The 17,818-nt window shown below is 50.8% G+C and overlaps 2 protein-coding genes across 2 annotated transcripts; both read left to right on the top strand.

Moving 5' to 3' along the window:
* The first annotated feature begins 1,213 nt into the window (after nucleotides 1-1,213).
* Nucleotides 1,214-16,340, top strand: Nxf1 (nuclear RNA export factor 1). The gene is made up of 21 exons (XM_042675899.1): nucleotides 1,214-1,372; nucleotides 4,779-4,965; nucleotides 5,135-5,288; nucleotides 6,513-6,596; nucleotides 6,717-6,821; nucleotides 6,930-7,010; nucleotides 7,209-7,278; nucleotides 7,412-7,500; nucleotides 7,627-7,734; nucleotides 7,898-8,007; nucleotides 9,790-9,826; nucleotides 10,317-10,385; nucleotides 10,753-10,808; nucleotides 10,915-11,022; nucleotides 11,131-11,189; nucleotides 11,290-11,405; nucleotides 11,533-11,575; nucleotides 12,757-12,829; nucleotides 13,886-14,068; nucleotides 15,799-15,859; nucleotides 15,980-16,340. Exons 1-21 carry the CDS (start codon nucleotides 1,345-1,347, stop codon nucleotides 16,016-16,018), a joined length of 1,860 nt encoding a protein of 619 aa, XP_042531833.1. The 5' UTR covers nucleotides 1,214-1,344; the 3' UTR covers nucleotides 16,019-16,340.
* A 378-nt stretch (nucleotides 16,341-16,718) lies between these two features.
* On the top strand, nucleotides 16,719-17,772 carry Tmem223 (transmembrane protein 223). Its single transcript, XM_042676072.1, has 2 exons — nucleotides 16,719-17,051; nucleotides 17,380-17,772. The coding sequence occupies exons 1-2, from the start codon at nucleotides 16,736-16,738 to the stop codon at nucleotides 17,670-17,672; spliced, it is 609 nt and encodes a 202-aa protein (XP_042532006.1). The 5' UTR covers nucleotides 16,719-16,735; the 3' UTR covers nucleotides 17,673-17,772.
* Nucleotides 17,773-17,818: the final 46 nt, after the last annotated feature.

Raw genomic sequence — 17,818 nt, 5'->3', positions numbered from 1 at the left:
ATTTGTTCCCCATTCCAGCTGAGAGCTTTGGTTCCTTCTCTCAACCCCCTCACCAAATCCAAGCCATTCACAAGAGAATGGAGGAGACCTGCCTGAAGACCTTTCCAGGAAGGCTACCTCCATCCAGGGAGGCTAATGTGTTCCCTCCCGATCGGGACCCACAACCACACCATTCAGAGATCACTAGGATTGCCCTATGGGAACTACACAGCCTCGCAATCACCCTGAGGGGCAATTCCTTCTGTATTGGGAGGTGTAGGAGAGTCCATGGTGCTACCAATTTAAACTATTTTCAGCCAGGCACCGGTGGCTCACGTGTGTAATCCCAGCCACTTAAGAGGCTGAGATCTGAGGATTTCAGTGTGAAACCTGCTGGGGCAGAAAAGTCCCAAGACTTAACACCAACGAACCAAAAATGAAGCCGTGGTGCCAGTGGTAGAGCCCTAGCCTTAACCAAAAACGCCCGGGGACAGCACCCAGGCCCTGAGCTCACGCCCAGAGCTCCTTCCCCACCAAAAAGTACCATTACTTCCCCGTCTGCCTAACTGACGTGCTGAGGTCGAAGTGAGCAAGCCAGAGACGGAGCCATGCTCGCCATGCCCGACAGTGGTCTAGTTTGAATTGGCACCTGGAGGGAGGCGCAGGCTGCAGAAGAAATCGGTTTATTTTGCAAGTGTGTGTTGCCTTTCTACTGTATTTTGCAAGTGTGTGTTGCCTTTCTACTGTGTGCCGGGCACTAGAGGAGAAAAAGTTCCGAACTGGCCAAGGTTCCTGCTCCCAAGAGCCGTACGCTCGTTTTCTATTTCGTCATAATCTGTCTTCTAGCCGAGGAAAACAACGTACAGATCGGCGACCGCCGAGGGGCGGAGCAGATAGCTGAGCTCTGGCTGGGCCCCGCAGGGGACCGTGAGCGATCTCCTCGGAGCCGGCGGGCAGTACTCGTTCCTGCTCCTGAGTTGGGAGCCACAGCAGCTTGCTCGGCTCCAGCCGGAACTCCGGCGGGCGGGCGGGCGGGGACCGCGTCGGCCCGGCACAGCGGATAAACGAGAGGCGGGGCGAGCCGGCGGAGCGCCTTCGCGCCACCGCGCCGCGAGCTCAGCCTGGGGGCGGGGCTTGGGGGCGGTCCCGCCGCCGCCGCCGTGCCAGTGCGCAGGCGTGGAGGGCGTGCCCCAGCCCAGCTGCCCCGCCCGCTGCCCCAGGACGTCTACTGCGCGCGACGTGCTTCGCCGGATAAATGCGGTGGCGCCGGGGCCGTGGAGAGCTTCGGTCCTGAGCGCCTGGGCGTTCGGGCGTCTGGTGGCGTCGGGGCCCGCGCCTGAGCCCGCCCCTGTTCTTCGCTGTGCCATGGCGGACGAGGGGAAGTCGTACAACGGTCAGTGCTGGTTCTTGGGTCGGAGAGCGCCGGCGATCTGGGTCCGGGTGGGCGGCACCGGCCTAGGCCGCAGCACCGGGACGGGAGGCCACGAGAGGCCCGGCTTCCGTGGGCAGCGGTGACGGCGCGGGCCAGGCCGGGCTGGAGGCGAGGGAGCCTCGGGCACCCGCAGGACGCGAGGTGGGCGCCCGAGTTGTTGACTCGGAGAACCCTGGCGTTGGAGGACCTGTGGCTCGGAGCGGGTGGCCTGGGGGTGGGGTGACAAGATTCCTTTGAACTTTGAGGGTGGTGGATGCTTGTCAGTTCAGTTTGGCGGCCTGACTCTTCCTTTAATGTGAGTCAGCCCCTCGTTCGTGGGCTGCCCTGGTGCCCTATTTTTTAATTTTCTCTTAAACCGCGTTCAGTAGGTCTCCCCGCCCCCCCCCACCGCGAAGGTTTGGCTTAAGATTTGAACCCTACACACCAACTTTTGTACTACGCTGGCTTCGTCGTTCATCGTAGGGAATGGGAGCGTTGTGTGCTAGTTGAGATTTGAATCCTGAGTTGGTTACGCCAAACTTGAGGGAGTTAAAACTTTGAGGCTCCACCTTCTACCCTCTTCGTGTGGGTTGTAACAATATCTGACTCCTAAATTTGTTTCTGACTGTGATAAGATGAGATGGTTCCAATCAGATGCCTCCAGCATAGTAGCTAGAACTCTCTGTGACCATTAGCTTGCCCCTTCTACTCATCTATTTTTTTTCCTTAGGGTCGGTATTTACAATGTACTAGAAATTAGACTATTTTGGACGTCTGGTCGTGTGTGTCTATAGTACTGGGATCGACCCAGACCCTAGCAAATGCTAGGCAGGTATTCTATCACTAAGCTACAGACCTCAACCCCATAACTAAGCCTTTTTTTTTTTTTTTTTTTTGGTCTGCCAGTCCTGGGGCTTGAACTCAGGGCCTGGGCACTGCCCCTGAGCGCCTTTGTTCAAGGCTAGCACTTGAGCCACAACACCACTTCTGGCTTTTTCTGTTTATGTGGTACTGAGGAATGGAACCCAGGACTTCATGCATACTAGGCAAGCACATTGCCACATTCCCAGGCCTATAACTTTTAAACTCAAGCTGGCTCTAGCTCTATAAGCTGGCCCTCTGCTATTTGAGTCACACCTCCCACCTTGCTTTTTTGGGTATGTTGGTTCTGAGGCTTGAACTCAGGGTCTGGTTGCTGTCCCTGAGCCTTTGTGTTCAAGGCTTGTACTCCACCACTTGAGCCACAGCTCTACTTCCGGCTTTTGTGATAAGGATCTTACAGAATTTCCTGTGAGGGCTGGCTTCAAACCCATATTTGCAGATCTTAGTATCTTGAGTAGCTAGAATTACATGTGTGAGCCATAGGAGCCTGACATTATCCTCTTCTTGAATCAAATCTTTGAGTCCAGCTTCCAGGAAGCCACGTAACCTAGCAGATGCTCTTCCCTCCCCAGCCCCCTTCTATTCCAATATACATGTATGTGTAAATATGTGCTATATGCACATACATATTTGATGTTGAGACAGGGTTTTCCTGGCAATGTAGCCCAGGCTTATCTCATACTTTCCTTGTGTTTGTGTGTGTTCCCGTACTGGGACTTGAACTCAAGGCCTTGATCCTGTCCCTTAGCCTTTTTTGCTCAAGGCTAGGGTTACACCACTTGAACCACACCTTCACTTCTTGCTGTGTGTATGTGTGTGTGTGTGAATTGGAGACAAGCCAGGGTTGGCTCTCAAACTTGCTTTTTTTTTTTTTTTTTTTTTGGTTGGTCATGGGGCTTAAACTTGGCCTGGGCACTTTCCCTGAACTCTTCTTCAGCTCAAGGCAAGCACTCTACCACTTGAGCCATAGTACTTCCAGTTGTTTTTTTGTTTTGTTTTGTTTTTTTGTTGGTCGTGGCGCTTGAACTCTGGGCTTGGGCACTGCCCCTGTGCTCTTCAGCTCAAGGTGAGCGCTCTACTGCTTGAGCCACAATGCCACTTCCAGTTTTCTAGTGGTTTATTGGAGATAAGAGTCTCACGGACTTTCCTGCCCGGGATGGCTTTGAACCGTGATCCTCAGATCTCAGCCTCCTGAGTAGCTAGGATTGCAGGCGTGAGCCACCAGCGCCCGGCTTCACTTCCAGTTTTCTGGTGGTTAATTGGAGATGAGTCTCATGGACTTTTCTTCCGAGAGTTGGCTTTGAACTGTGATCCTCAGATCTCAGCCTACTGAGTACCTAAGTTTATAGGCGTGAACCACTGGCACCTGGCTCTTGGGGAACATTCTAGGCACACTAATATTGAGCCTGAGTCTAGTGTCTCCAACATTAAAGAGAATTTCTGTTCAAAGAAACAGAACATTTCACAAACTTCTAAGTGGCTTAGTTTAAGAACAGCAAGATATTTATTTACTTATTTACTTACTTTTGTCAGTCATGGAGCTTGAACTCTGGGCCTGGGCGCTGTCCCTGAGCTCTTCAGCTCAAAGCTAGTGCTCTACCACTTGTGCCACTGCACCACTTCCGGTTTTCTAGTGGTTTATTGGAGATAAGAATCTCACGGACTTTCCTGCCCAGGCTGGCTTTGAACCGCAATCCTCAGATCTCAGCCTCCTGAGTAGCTAGGATTACAGGCAGGAGCCATTGGCCCCCAGCTAAGATTTTATTTATTTATTTATTTTTAGGAGACCCTTAGATTCGTACTTGGCACTGACATTTGTACAATGAGGCAGAAATTGCAGATTCCAGATGGCTTTTAGGGTTCTGATTTGTGGCCAGTTACATTTTGGGGTTGTTCTCACTTCTACTTTCTGCTTCTCTTTGTAGTTATTGTTTCTGCATAATTTTCATGCATGAAGCCCTGGGTTCGATTCCTCAGTATCACATAAGCAGAAAAAGGCAGAAGGGGCGCTGTGGCTGGTTCAAATGGTAGAGTGAGCAAATGAAGCTCAGGGACAGTGCCCAGGCCCTGTGTACAAACCCCAGGATTTGGTGGTGGGGGGTGAGGGGGCGGGAAGCTTGGGGCTGGGAATGTGGCTCAGTGGCAGAGTGCTTGCCTTACATGCATGAGGCCATGGATTCGATTCCTCAGCACCATATAAGCAGAAAAAGCCAGAAGTGGTGTTGTGGCTCAAGTGGTAGAGCGCTAGCCTTGAGCTGAAGAGTTGAGGGACAGTGCCCAGGCCCAGAGTTCAGGCCCCACAATTGGCAAAAAGAAAAAAAAAAGCCATCACAGAGCAGGCTCATTCCTCTGGACAGGCAAAGCAGCTTACATGGAGGTAGCTTGTAAAGATTTAGTATGGATGGCCTCCAAGAAATTCAGGGTGCTAGAAGCTTGTAATTGCCACACCAAAGCAGCTGGGACAATGATTTATTGACTAATTTATGATGTCTGTTTGCTACTCCAGAGCATGATGACCGTGTTAGTTTCCCTCAGAGAAGAAAGAAGGGCCGGGGTCCTTTCCGTTGGAAGTATGGTGAAGGAGGGAACCGTCGATCTGGAAGAGGCGGTTCTGGTATTCGAACTTCCCGACTTGAGGAGGATGATGGAGACGTGGCAATGAGTGATGCCCAGGATGGTCCTCGAGTTCGATAGTAAGTGATTAATTGGTCTGCTTTGAATTTATCAATTTCTTTCCCCACCTGCAAGACTAAGACATGATAACCAGCTTAGTAATTGTGCAGTCTCAGTTGTAGTTTCACTAACTGTTCAGGACAGTCTTTCCTAGAGTTGACAGACATTTACTTCTCTGCTTTTCCTCAGCAACCCCTATGCCACCCGACCTAACCGTCGGGGTGATACTTGGCATGATCGGGATCGAATTCATGTTACTGTACGAAGGGACAGAGCTCCTCCAGAGAGAGGAGGGGCGGGCACCAGCCAAGATGGGACTTCAAAAAACTGGTTCAAGATTACAGTGAGTATCTTGGAAAGCAAGAGCAAAAGGATTGGGGAACCTGGGCTGGCCTTAAGTGAAGGTGTTTGCCTTTTGTTTTCTTTTTCTTTTGTTAGTCCTAGGGGTTGAACTCAGGGCCCGGGCACTGTCCCTGATCCTCTTTATACTCCAGGCTAGCACACCTTCCAGCTTTTCTGAATAGTTTATTGGCATTAAGAGTCTCAGGGGAACTTTTCTAACTCAGGTTAGCTTTGAACAGCGATCTTCAGATCTCAACCTCCTGAGTAGCTACAATTATAAGCAGGAGCCAGGACCGCCCAGCTGTAACTGGGTTTTGTTTTGTTTTGTTTTGTTTTGTTTTTTTTAATCTCTAGTTAACCCCACAGAAAAGCCTGAAGTGGAAATGTGGCTCAAATGGTAGAGGGCCAACTTTGAGCAAAAAAGCCAAGCATAGTGCAAGGCCCTGTGTTCAAGCACCAGTACCTGTGTACACACAAACAAAAAAGAAGAAGAAAAAGGGCTGGGAAGGTGGCTCAGTGGTAGAGCGCTTGCCTTGCATGCATGAGGCCCTGGGTTTGATTCCTCAGCACCACATAAGCAAAAAGAAAAAAGCTGGAAGTGGCGCTGTGGCTCAAGCACTAGCCTTGAGCTGAAGAGCTGAGGGACAGTGCCCAGGCCCAGAGTTCAGGCCCCACAACCGGACCCAAAAAAAAAAAAGAAGAAAAGGAACACCAAAGAACCAGTTCAAGGAAGGGAATGGAGGAGATAGGAAGAAAAGTAGGATAATGTGGTCAGGAGGTAACTTCTCTGGATGACTCTATTTGATTAAGCTGAGTGTAGATCTAGGAGTTCTCTAGAGTTCTCTAAGGGACAGGCAAGGTATAGATAATACGTTAGAATTTATAGAATTAGGCATTTCATTTTATTTTATTTTTTGTTGCTTGTCCTGGGGCTTGAACTCAGGGCCTGGGCACTCTTCCTGAGGTGTTTTTTTTTCTCTCAAGGCTAATGCTTTACCACTTTAGCCACATTTCTGCTTCTTATTGTAGGTAAGAGTCTCAGGGACCTTTCCCACCCAGCTAGTTTCAAACTGTGATGCTTAGATCTCAGCCTCTTGAGTAGCTAACATTACAGGCATGAGCCACCAGCACTCAACTAGAAAATCTAATTTTTAAAGAGGGTGCAAGATTGTGTGGGCTGTGCAAGGTTATTTACATAGTGTTCCCTTCTTCTCTCTGTGTCTAGATTCCTTACGGCAGAAAGTATGACAAGGCATGGCTCCTGAGCATGATTCAGAGCAAATGCAGTGTCCCTTTTACCCCCATTGAGGTAAGGCAAGATCTGAGTGGGTTGGCTGGCTTTATACCAGGAAGGGCAGGGCAGTGGGAAGCCGCTGGGACAGACTGTGGGCTCCTCCAAGTCTAAGGCTCTTGTTTCCTCCACTTACAGTTCCATTATGAGAACACACGGGCCCAGTTCTTTGTGGAGGACGCCAGTACTGCTTCTGCTTTAAAGGCTGTCAACTATAAGATCCAGGATCGAGAGAACCGAAGGGTATGTATAAAGGGCCTGGTGTGGCTGGAGGTAGAGATAGGACAGGAGCTTGGTTCTAGAGCTTTGGCTTCACTGGGCTCTACTCTGCCCTTTATGTCTTCTCTCCAGATATCTATCATCATCAATTCCTCTGCTCCACCCCTTACTGTTCAGAATGAATTGAAGCCTGAGCAAGTAGAGCAACTCAAGGTAAAACAGGTTAAAGTAACTTCTCCCCCTCACCAACCTCACACACACACACACACACACACACACACACACACACACACACACACACACACACACACACACACACACACACACACACACACACACACACACACACACACACACACACACACACACACACACGTCCAGTGACCACTGAACCCTTTGTCTTCTCTGCAGCTGATTATGAGCAAACGATATGATGGTTCCCAGCAAGCTCTTGACCTCAAGGGTCTCCGTTCAGACCCAGGTATGGCTGGCAGCAGTGATTTTCCACTAGATGGAGAAAGGGACTCTTGGGCAGAGCAAGTTTGAGGATGGTTTGGTTTTCACACTGCCTAGACAAGCCTTCTCAGATTTTCCTTTCTTTATACTTCTTGAAGATTTGGTGGCCCAAAATATTGACGTTGTCCTGAATCGGAGAAGCTGCATGGCAGCTACCCTACGAATCATTGAAGAGAACATCCCCGAGGTGAGGCTGTGGCCCATCAGTGGCTTAAGGAGGTGGAGTGGGACAGACAGGACGGGATGAGCGGTCAGATCTGTCCCTGACCCACTTCACTGATGAGATTTCCTCTGAACTCTCCTCTACCCACAGCTATTGTCTTTGAACTTGAGCAACAACAGGCTATATAGACTGGATGACATGTCCAGCATTGTACAGAAGGCACCCAACCTGAAGATCCTAAATCTCTCCGGAAATGAAGTGAGAATTGATGTTCTGGCAGTGTTTTTGATGGGGTAGACAGTGGATGGGGAGGAGCATGGCTGGCCACGTGGGAGGTGAACTGAGAGATGAGGGTGGTTTGGCATGCGGATCCATCTACTTACAAGGTCTTCTTTCTTCCCCTTCCCCCTGTCCTTTGCAGTTGAAGTGTGAGCGGGAGTTGGACAAGATAAAAGGGCTGAAGCTAGAAGAGTTGTGGCTTGATGGAAATGCCCTGTGTGACACATTCCGAGACCAATCCACTTACATCAGGTCAGTTGTAGGTTCTGACTCCCCTCCTGGGGACCTTCACCCCTGGGAGGCTGAGCTAATGCACCCTGACCAGTGCCCGTCTGCAGGAGACCATGCAACCCTGAGCTGGAACCACCTAAACTTTGGGAGGACCACGTGTTCTTTCCTTTCCTCTGTCTGTGTCTCCTAGCTTTGTCCCAAACTCTCTTTTCTTTCTTCTCACCAGAGTATTGTCTTTGGTCTATGGTCTTTCGCCTTCCTTCCTGAACACAGCCTTTTCTAGAATCTCCCTACCCTATTGTTCCAGGAAGGACACTTCCCCTTTTTCTAATCTAACCGGGGGAGTGTCATACATGCCCCGTGTGTGGGGTTGCCTTTAGCTCAGTACCTTGTGTCCTTGGGCTAAGAAAGCCCTCTGTGACTGGGGCTTCCTGCTGAGATGGACCTTCCCTCTTTGCCCTGTACTGGCCCCTCTTGCCTTTGTAGCAAGAGGGACCCTCTTCTCAAAATGTACTTGCCCAAGGCCACGGCCTGGGCCTTCCTCCCCATGCTGAGGTTGCGGTCTCATTAAAGGCTGGTACAATGCCATCTGTCTCTGACCCAGTGCTGTGAACTGGGCCCTCCCTGGAAAAGAAACCTGGGTTCCCCATGACCTGTGACCAAAGCCGGGGCCCTGCCAGCAGGCGAGAGGCTCCCCAGGCAGGTGCTGGGCGTGGAGGCCACGGGGGCATACGCTGCCAAGGAGACGAGAACTGAGCCTCTTGGGGGCTCTGCCCCTTCCTCACTCGCACACTTCACGTCACCCTGCTTGGCCCCGGAGGATGGCTGGTTAGCCAGAGACGGGTAAGATTCCTCAGGGAAGGAACAACCTAAGACAGGCACAGTCGCATAGGGGCCAGCAGGAGAGAGCTCGGGGGCCAACAGAGGTGGGGCACAGACCCTCACCCCCCCAACTTTGCAGGGGCCTGAACCCTCACCCCTTCGGAGGGAGGTCTCCTGCCCCCATGGCTGTTTGCTTCCCACGCCCAGCTCAGAGTGGGACCCAGGTAGCAGACAGAGACCTGGCCAACAGCAACTCGGAACTGCAGCAGGGGTTCTTTCTGTCATTATCTACCTTGGACCACGGGGCAAGTGGAAGCCGAAGGAAAAGGCTGTGTCCGGGGCATATTTCTTGTCGTTTCCCCTCCTTTTTTTCTAAATTCTTCTTTGCCTATGGCTCTTCACTTTTTGCTTTGCTTTGTCCTTTCTTCCTTTTCAACTTTACTCTCCACTCCGTCCCTGGCCTCTGCCTTTCTCTGCTCTGCCCTTTCCTCTCGTCCTTTGCCTTTTTTCCTCCTGAGCCCCGTCTTGCTCATCTCCCTGCCCCATCATCCTGTGCCATCCTTGTGGTGTGTTCTGGTCTTGGCCAAGGCCAGACCTCGCAGAACTGATGGATACCTGGTGAGGCAGCGGAGCCCCTGGGCTCCCACCCCATTCCCTCCTCCCGGGGCTGCTCAGGTGAGTAGGTGGAAGGTAAGGGGGGCCAGGAGGGGAAGGAGATCCTGGGCTTAAAGCCTAGGCCGGGAGTGCTGCTCTTTTGTGGCATTTGGGGTCAGGCAGAGAAGAGAAGAGACAAACCGCCTTCAAGGCAGTCCAGACAGGGTGCCCCGAGTGAGGTGGGGAATGGGGACACTTTGGGGAGGAGCGGGGTGATGAGCAGGATGGAATGGGCTGTCCCTCGGGTGTTGGTATATTTGCTCCTAGAGCAGCCCAGGAGGCATGGTGGCTCTGAAGCATCACTCACTCGTGTCCCGTTCTTGACAGCGCCATTCGCGAACGATTTCCCAAGCTATTACGCCTGGTAAGTAAGTCCAGATATTTTTTCCCTCTTTTTTGTCAGTCGTGGGGCCTGAACTCTGGGCCTGGGCGCTGTCCCTCAGCTCTTCAACTCAAGGCTAGTGCCCTACCACTTGAGCCACAGCGCCACTTTCAGCTTTTTTCTGTTTACATGGTCTGAGGAATGGAACCCAGGGCCTCATGCATGTGAGGCAAGCACTCTACCACTGAGCCAACTTCCTAGCCCCTTTTCTTTTTAAGAACTTGTTTCATTCTGTTGTATTAAGTATCTATAGCATCTTCTACTTCCCAGTATTACATGTTTTTAAATGATGACCCTTAACTTGGAAACCTGTATCTCTTTGAGAATCCAATAAAGATAATAATCATCTTCCAGGAAAAATGCCTGTAGGCAAAAGTTGGCATTATCAGACTGCTGGACACTTTGCTTAACCTCTTTAACAGTTGACTTCTGACCCTTTGCTCTTCCCTACAACATAATTTTCACTTGGCAGGATGGCCATGAGTTACCCCCACCAATTGCCTTTGATGTTGAAGCCCCCACGATGTTACCGCCCTGCAAGGTGAGAAGTGGGGGAGGACTTGCAGCTTTTTGCGAGAGGAGTACTGTTCCTGTGTTCCTGATGGCTGTGTGGCTCCAGGGAAGCTTTGTGTGTGTGTGTTTACAGAATTATTATTCCTGCTATTACTGTTTTGTGACTATCCTAAGTAGTTGATTAGAGTTCAGAGTCTTACAAACCTTCCTGCCCAGGCCATCTTCAAACTGCAATCCTCAAATCAGCCTCCTGAGTTGCTGGGGTTGTTGGCATGAGCCGCAGACACTGGGAGCGGATTTGTTGTTGTTGTTAGTATTAAGGAGCTGCACAGAGGGGTTACAATTCCATAAGTAAGGTAACAAGCACAATTCTTCTTGGGTAATCTCACCCCCAGGGAAGCTATTTCGGAACAGAAAACCTGAAGAGTCTGGTCCTGCACTTCCTGCAGCAGTAAGTATCCCAGGGCCCCTGAGCAGAGCTCACTCTGGGGAGCTTGCTGTGTGCCTTCACGGATTCAGACCACAGGGCTCAGGCATTTGTTTTTTGCATCCCACAGGTACTATGCAATTTATGACTCTGGAGACCGGCAGGGGCTCTTGGATGCCTACCATGATGGGGCCTGCTGCTCACTGAGCATTCCTTTCATCCCCCAGAATCCTGCCCGGTGAGTGTCACGTCCCAGAGCCTGCCCAGGACCCCAGGCTGCCCAGCACATACAGGCTACCTAGTACCCTGTTCTGACTACCACCTGCTTTTCCTCTTACCCTTCCAGAAGCAACTTGGCAGAGTACTTCAAGGACAGCAGAAATGTGAAGAAGCTAAAAGACCCCAGTAAGTGGGATGGGAGCAAAATAATATGGGAAAGGATGGGGAGGCCTCAGCACAGGGGTGCCAGGCTCCCCAGCCTCACTTTCTTCTCTCTCGCCCACAGCCCTGCGGTTCCGTCTACTGAAGCATACACGTCTCAACGTTGTTGCCTTCCTTAATGAGTTGCCCAAAACTCAGCATGACATCAATTCCTTTGTGGTAGACATAAGTGCCCAGACAGTAAGCACCTATTTCTGAGCCAACAGATGTTTGGAATCGAGGGTGGGGGTGGGAGACAGCATTTATTGAGGGGGTTGCTTAGACTCTGGCTGGGAAGCCTATAATGTACCTGGTACTTCTCTTTCAGAGTACATTGCTGTGTTTTTCTGTCAATGGGGTCTTCAAAGAAGGTGAGAATCTTTTGAATCTTGAGTTTACTGTGTAGTCCCTCCCCCAATAAAGATCTTTTTGGGGATTCTTAGCATCCCAGCCATTTCCTCATCCCTTTTGTGCTTTGCCCCAACTCATCTTAAATTGACCCGTGATCCACCTGTCCTATCTGCTAAGAAACAAAGGCCTGGAAATGACACACAGACAGACTTTGGAGTGGAGCAATTTCTTTTTGTGCTTTGTTTCTGTGCGTCTGTGAGCAAGTTGTATCACTCATATTGATAGTTTTTTGTTTTGTTTTGCTTGTGCCAGACCTGGGGCTTGAACTCAGGGCCTTGGTGCTATAGAGGGAGCTTTTCTGCTCAAGGCTAGCGCTCCACCACTTGAGCTACAGCTCCAAACTGGCTTTCTGGTGATTAATTGGAGATAAGAGTTCTATTGGGGGGCAGCTGGGGGTGGGCTGGGAAGGTAGCTCAGTGTTAGTGTGCTTCCAGCAGATAAAGCTGGAAGTGGCGCTGTGGCTCAGGTGGTAGAGTGCTAACCTTGAGCTGAAGAGCTGAGGGACAGTGCCCAGGCCCAGAGTTCAGGCCCCACCACCAACAAAAATAAAAATAAAAGAGTTCTATGGGCTTTCCTGCCCCAGCTGGCTTCAAACAGTAGTCCTCAGATCTCAGCCTCCTGAGTAACTAGGATGTCAGGCATAAGTCAGGCCCTCCTATTGTTTTATTTGTAAATTAGGGTTAGTAATGCCTTACCATAGTATGCTACAATGGAAGTCAGTGAAATGACCTGAGACACTCACTAGCTTAGTAAACTGTAGTTCTCTCCGGCATGACACTTTCCCCACATCTGTTCCCCAGTATTTACATAATCATTCCTGGTTGGTCTACTTAGGGTTCTTTATATAAGACCAGGGTATAAGTACCTGTTTGTGGGGCTGGGAAGGTGGCTCTGCGGTAGAGCGCTTGCCTTGCATGCATGAGGCCCTGGGTTCGATTCCTCAGCACCACATAAGCAGAAAAAGCCGGAAGTGGCTCTGTGGCTCAAGTGGTAGAGCGCTAGCCTTGAGCTGAAGAGCTGAGGGACAGCACCCAGGCCCAGAGTTCAGGCCCCACAACCCGCAAAAAAAAAAACAAGAACCTGTTTGTAAATGTAAAGCCTTAATAACTATAAGAGGTCCTTGCTGCTCTTCTCATTGCAGTGGATGGGAAATCTAGGGATTCTCTGCGAGCTTTTACCAGGACCTTCATCGCTGTTCCTGCCAGCAATTCAGGGTAAGTGTTGTACATTGGCCACAGCCAGCAGTGTAGTGATTGGAAGACAGAGTCCATTCTTGGGGAGTTTTCAGAATTGCAGAAAGGCAACAAATCACAGCAAAGGCTTACAGTAGTGGTTAAAAGCTTGACGCTGTATTGGATTTTTGGGCATCCTGTTTGCACTTGTGTATTCTTCCAGCACTTTTAGCTTTAGGCCAGTTTCATTATCTGTATTTTATTTCTGCTTGGTGTTTTTTTCCTGGGCTAGACTGGCCTTTCACCTTAACAGCCAGGAGTCCTCCCTGACCATCAGGTGCCAGTATGTATGCCACCATTCATTCTTAGCTTCTCATCTGAAGATGTGTGTAACAATATCCACATCCTGAGTTTCTTGTGAAAATTAGAAAATGAAAAAGATAATAACTAAAAGAGCATGGTGGTATACATCATAAAATTTCAGTACTTGGGAACTGAGGCAGGAAGACTGAATTTGAGGCCAACCTGGGCAATACAGTAAGTTATAGTAAGTACCAGGCTAGCCATTCCATACACACACACACATACACACACAATGTAATAATTGTCAGTGGGTTGAGAGAGATTATCTAAGTCTTGATGTCTGAATTAGTCCTTCTAAATATAGAGTCCAGGGAGGGGAGTTACCCATAAAAAGGAACAGCTAAAAGTTGAGAAGGGGCACCATGTGGTTATATTAAGAAGAGTGTGTATGTCAAGTGTCTTAAAAACTTGGAAGAATGGATGGGTGCTAGTGCCTCATGCCTGGAATCATATCTACTCAGGAGGCTGAGTTCTGAGGATCATGGTTCAAAACCAACCCAGGCAGGAAAGTGGTAAGACTCTTGTCTCCAGTTAACTACCAAAGAGAAAAGCTGGAAGTGGCACTGTGGCTTTAGTGGTAGAGTACTAGCCTGGAGCAGAGACGTTGAGGTGTACACATACACACTCACACACGCACGCACACACACACGCACGTGCGCGCCTGCACACACACATATGCAGGGAAGGGATGAGAGGTGGTTTGTCCAACTGTTTAAGGCGCTCTTTGTCCTCAAGGCTATGTATTGTAAACGACGAGCTGTTTGTGCGGAATGCCAGCCCTGAAGAGATCCAAAGAGCCTTCGCCATGCCTGCACCCACACCTTCCTCCAGCCCAGTGCCCACCCTGTCCCCGGAACAGCAGGAAATGCTGCAAGCATTCTCTACACAGTCTGGCATGAACCTGGAGTGGTCCCAGAAGTGAGTGCTAAGGGCAAACTGAGAGGGCTGGGAATGTGGCTTAGTGATAGAGGCTTGCCTAGCATGCATGAAGCTCTGGGTTCGATTCTTGACTACCACATACAGTATGTGGTAGTGAAAATGGCACTGTGGCTCAAGTGGTAGAGTACTAGCCTTGAGCAAAAGAAGCTCAGGGACAGCGCCGGTGGCTCACATCTGTAATCCTAGCTACTCAGGAGGCTGAGATCTGAGGATCACAGTTCAAAGCCAGCTCCCACAGGAAAATCTGAGACTCTTATCTCTAATAAACCACTAGAAAACCAGAAGTGGCACTGTGGCTCAAGTGGTAGATCGCTTGTCTTCAGCTGAAGAGCTGAAGGACAGCACCGAAGCCCAGAGTTCACACCCCACAATTGACCAAAAAAAAAGCAGCTCAGGGACAGTGCCTTGGCCCTGAGTTCAAGCCCCAGGACTGGCAGAAAAAAAGGGGGAATAGTAAACAGATAAGGGCTAAGCGGGGGAGGAGAACTTTTTTTTTTTAGTGTGTTTTTATTATCCCCTTGAAATACATAGGTACATTCCTAAGGAGAGATTAAATGGAAGGAAATTAAGTCATTGTTTTGAAAAGAAATAATGGTTTGAGGGCTGGGAATGTAGCTTGGTGGTAGAGTGTTTGCCTAGCATGGGTTCCATTCCTCAGTACCACTTCCAGTAAAAGCCCCAGGACTGGCAGAGAGAAATAATGGTTTGGAATAAGTTCTGCTTTTTTTTGCTGATAAGGCTCAAAGAGGACCTCAATATAACAAATTTTTCTAAAATCAAAATGAAGTCCCTTTTGGAAAGTTTTTCCAGATAGATTCCTGCTATGTACTCAGGGTAGTTTTGAACTCTTGGGGTCAAGTGACCTTCCTTCCTCGCCCCCAGAGATGGGGACCACAAGTGCATGCCACTATGCCTGGCTCTAGTCTTTTTCTTTGTACTGCTGAGACCTAGTTTCTAAACCATGTTAACTCTTTATCAATGAAAAACGCTTGAAAATCAATATTTTTTTTTTTTTGGGTCCGGTCGTGGGGCCTGAACTCTGGGCCTGGGCACTGTCCCTCAGCTCTTCAGCTCAAGGCTAGCGCTCTACCACTTGAGCCGCAGCGCCACTTCCGGCTTTTTTTCTTTTTGCTTATGTGTGCTGAGGAATCGAACCCAGGGCCTCAGGCATGCAAGGCAAGCGCTCTACCACTGAGCCACCTTCCCAGCCCCTCAATATTTCTTAATATTTGATGCCTACCAATAGGTAGACATTTTGATTTTTACTATTTTTTTGGGTGAGGGGAGGGGACAGTCCTGGGGTTGAACTCAGGGCCTGGGCTCTGTCCCTGAGCTGCTGCTTTTGCTCAGAGCTGGTCCTCTACCACTTGAGCCACAGCTCCACCTCCAGCTTTTTTGTTAATTTACTGAAGTCTCATGGACTTTCCTGCCTGGGCTGGCTTTGAACCTCAATCCTCACATCTCAGCCTTGTGAAGTAACTAAGATTATAGGTGTGTGCCACTGGCACCCAGCTATTTTCTGTTGTTTTCTTCCTGTAAATAACAGTACTGTGTGTGTGTGTGTGTGTGTGTGCGTGTGTGTGTGCACGTGTAGTAGAATGTAGGCTAGATTCTGAAGGGACATTTAGTGGAGAGTAAGGGTTCTCATGCTGTGCTATCTTCTCCTTTCCCCTGTTCACTGCCCCCCCCCTCCCCGCGCCACCCTCCAGGTGCCTTCAGGACAACAACTGGGACTATACTAGATCTGCCCAGGCCTTCACTCATCTCAAGGTAGGGCTGCGAATACCAGACAGGAATCTCTGGCCCTTCTGGAGGGTCTGGTGCAGAGAGCTATCATGAGCATTCAGGAAAGGGCACACCTGGCTCCAGTGACCTTTCCTTTTCCTCCAGGCCAAGGGTAAGATCCCAGAAGTGGCATTCATGAAGTGATCCACATCAGCCCACAAGAAGCCCCCGTGTAAATAGCCCGTGGATATGATCATATGGTTGCCATCTGTTGTCTCCTGTCTGGCCCGAGGCCACCTGTGACTGTGACCGAGGGTGGAGCTCCGCAGAGCACCTCTCCTCACCTGCCTTCTGGAAGACTGCGTGGAGACTTCCGGAAGATTGAGCCTCATGGTGCCAGGAAGCCAAAGCTTACTTTGTAGAACTGACACTAAACTACCCGAAGGACTTAGGTGCTTTGTGTACTTAGCCCCAGGATTCCCCTTCCTTTTTAAGATAAAGAGTGATATTGTATTTTGTCTCCTGACACTGTCTGTGTCAGTTCCTGGGACGGCCGCGGCGGGGCGGGAGGAGGGGCGGGGCGGCGGGCGGGAGAAGGGGCGGGGCGGGGCGGGAGGAGGGGCGGGGCGGCGGGCGCGAGGAGGGGCGGGGCGGGAGGCGGGGGGGGGGAAGGGGCGGGGCGGGAGGAGGGCCGCGGCGGGGCGGGAGGAGGGGCGGGGCGGCGGGCGGGAGGAGGGGCGGGGCGGCGGGCGGGAGGAGGGCCGCGGCGGGAGGAGGGCCGCGGCGGGGCGGGAGGAGGGGCGGGGCGGGAGGAGGGCCGCGGCGGGGCGGGAGGAGGGGCGAGGAGGCCCTCACTGGGCTGGGGGGGAGGTGGGCCCTCGCGAGAGGAAGTTCCGCCCCGGAAGCGACCCTGCACAGGCCATGGCTGCGTCCTGGATATGGCGGCTGCCCAGGCTGAGAGTCCCTCTGCGGCTGCTGCCCGCGCGCCGACCTCTGCACGACAAGGCCCCATCACGAGACCTGCTGCTCTTTGAGCACGAGCGGGGCCGATTTTTCACCATCCTTGGGCTGTTCTGCGCGGGCCAGGGTGTCTTTTGGGCCTCCCTGACCGTGGCAGCCTTATCCCCACCTCCAGTCTCTGCACCACCTCAAGACGCTGGGGCCCCCAGACAAGGCCGCTTCGACCCGCGCTCCGCGCTCTGGCGGTACGCACTGGCTGTGGGCTGCGGTACCATTGGTAAGGCATGAACTCGCTTCCCCACCGCTCGTGGGATGGTGGGTATAAAAACTTCATTCAAGTAAAGGGAGAGAGGGACTTGTGCCCTCCCTGATGAGCAGGGTAATAGGGACCTGCCTCGGTAGGAATGCGGAATAGCTACGGTAGGGCTGTTCCTTTTGTGGTTGTAAGGTTATTTTTATAAAATGGGGTCGGACACGTAAATAGTTGATGATGAACTACACAAGACTGGGGTTGTAAGAGCTCAAAACTACTGTCATCACAGAAAGACTGGAAGTAACTCAACCCTACAGTGAAAACTCAACTCTTTTTTTTGTTGTTGTTACAGGAACCTTGATACTTGGTGGTGGCTTTCTCTTCTCCCTCCGATCTGTGCGTTCAGTGATGCTTCGAGCTGGAGGGCAGCAGGTGACTTTGACCACTCATGGTCTTTTTGGCTTGAGGACTCACCTCACTGTTCCGCTGAACCAGGTATCTTGCATGGCTCACCGAGGGGAAGTCCCTGCTATGTTACCTCTGAAAGTCAAAGGCCGGTGCTTCTACTTCCTCTTGGACAAAGCTGGACACTTTCCCAATGCTCAGCTCTTTGACGGCACTGTGGGTGCCTATCGGAACTTGTGAAAAAACCACCTTGCGGGGGATGAAAACTTAAGGATTTTACAAGGGTCACAAAAGAGGGCCCAGGATTCATTAACAACAAATAAAGGAGTCTTCCAAAGGGTAACTGCTTGATGCATCCATGCTTGGTTTAGCATTTATTCCTTCTT

Source organism: Dipodomys spectabilis, unplaced genomic scaffold (genome assembly GCF_019054845.1).
Source record: "Dipodomys spectabilis isolate Male_0828 unplaced genomic scaffold, ASM1905484v1 ptg000030l, whole genome shotgun sequence".
Classification (NCBI taxonomy): Eukaryota; Metazoa; Chordata; class Mammalia; order Rodentia; family Heteromyidae; genus Dipodomys; species Dipodomys spectabilis.
Note: the sequence above shows the minus strand (reverse complement) of the source record. Positions and strands in the feature narration are given on the sequence as shown.

Excerpts from the sequence above, each read along its gene's own strand:
- Nxf1 (XM_042675899.1), top strand. The coding sequence starts at position 1,345 with ATGGCGGACGAGGGGAAGTCGTACAACG. Across the intron at positions 4,966-5,134 it reads GATGGTCCTCGAGTTCGATA|CAACCCCTATGCCACCCGAC; the intron begins GTAAGTGATTAA and ends GCTTTTCCTCAG. Across the intron at positions 11,576-12,756 it reads CAATGGGGTCTTCAAAGAAG|TGGATGGGAAATCTAGGGAT; the intron begins GTGAGAATCTTT and ends TTCTCATTGCAG.
- Tmem223 (XM_042676072.1), top strand. The coding sequence starts at position 16,736 with ATGGCTGCGTCCTGGATATGGCGGCTGCCCAGGCTGAGAGTCCCTCTG. Across the intron at positions 17,052-17,379 it reads TGTGGGCTGCGGTACCATTG|GAACCTTGATACTTGGTGGT; the intron begins GTAAGGCATGAA and ends TTGTTGTTACAG.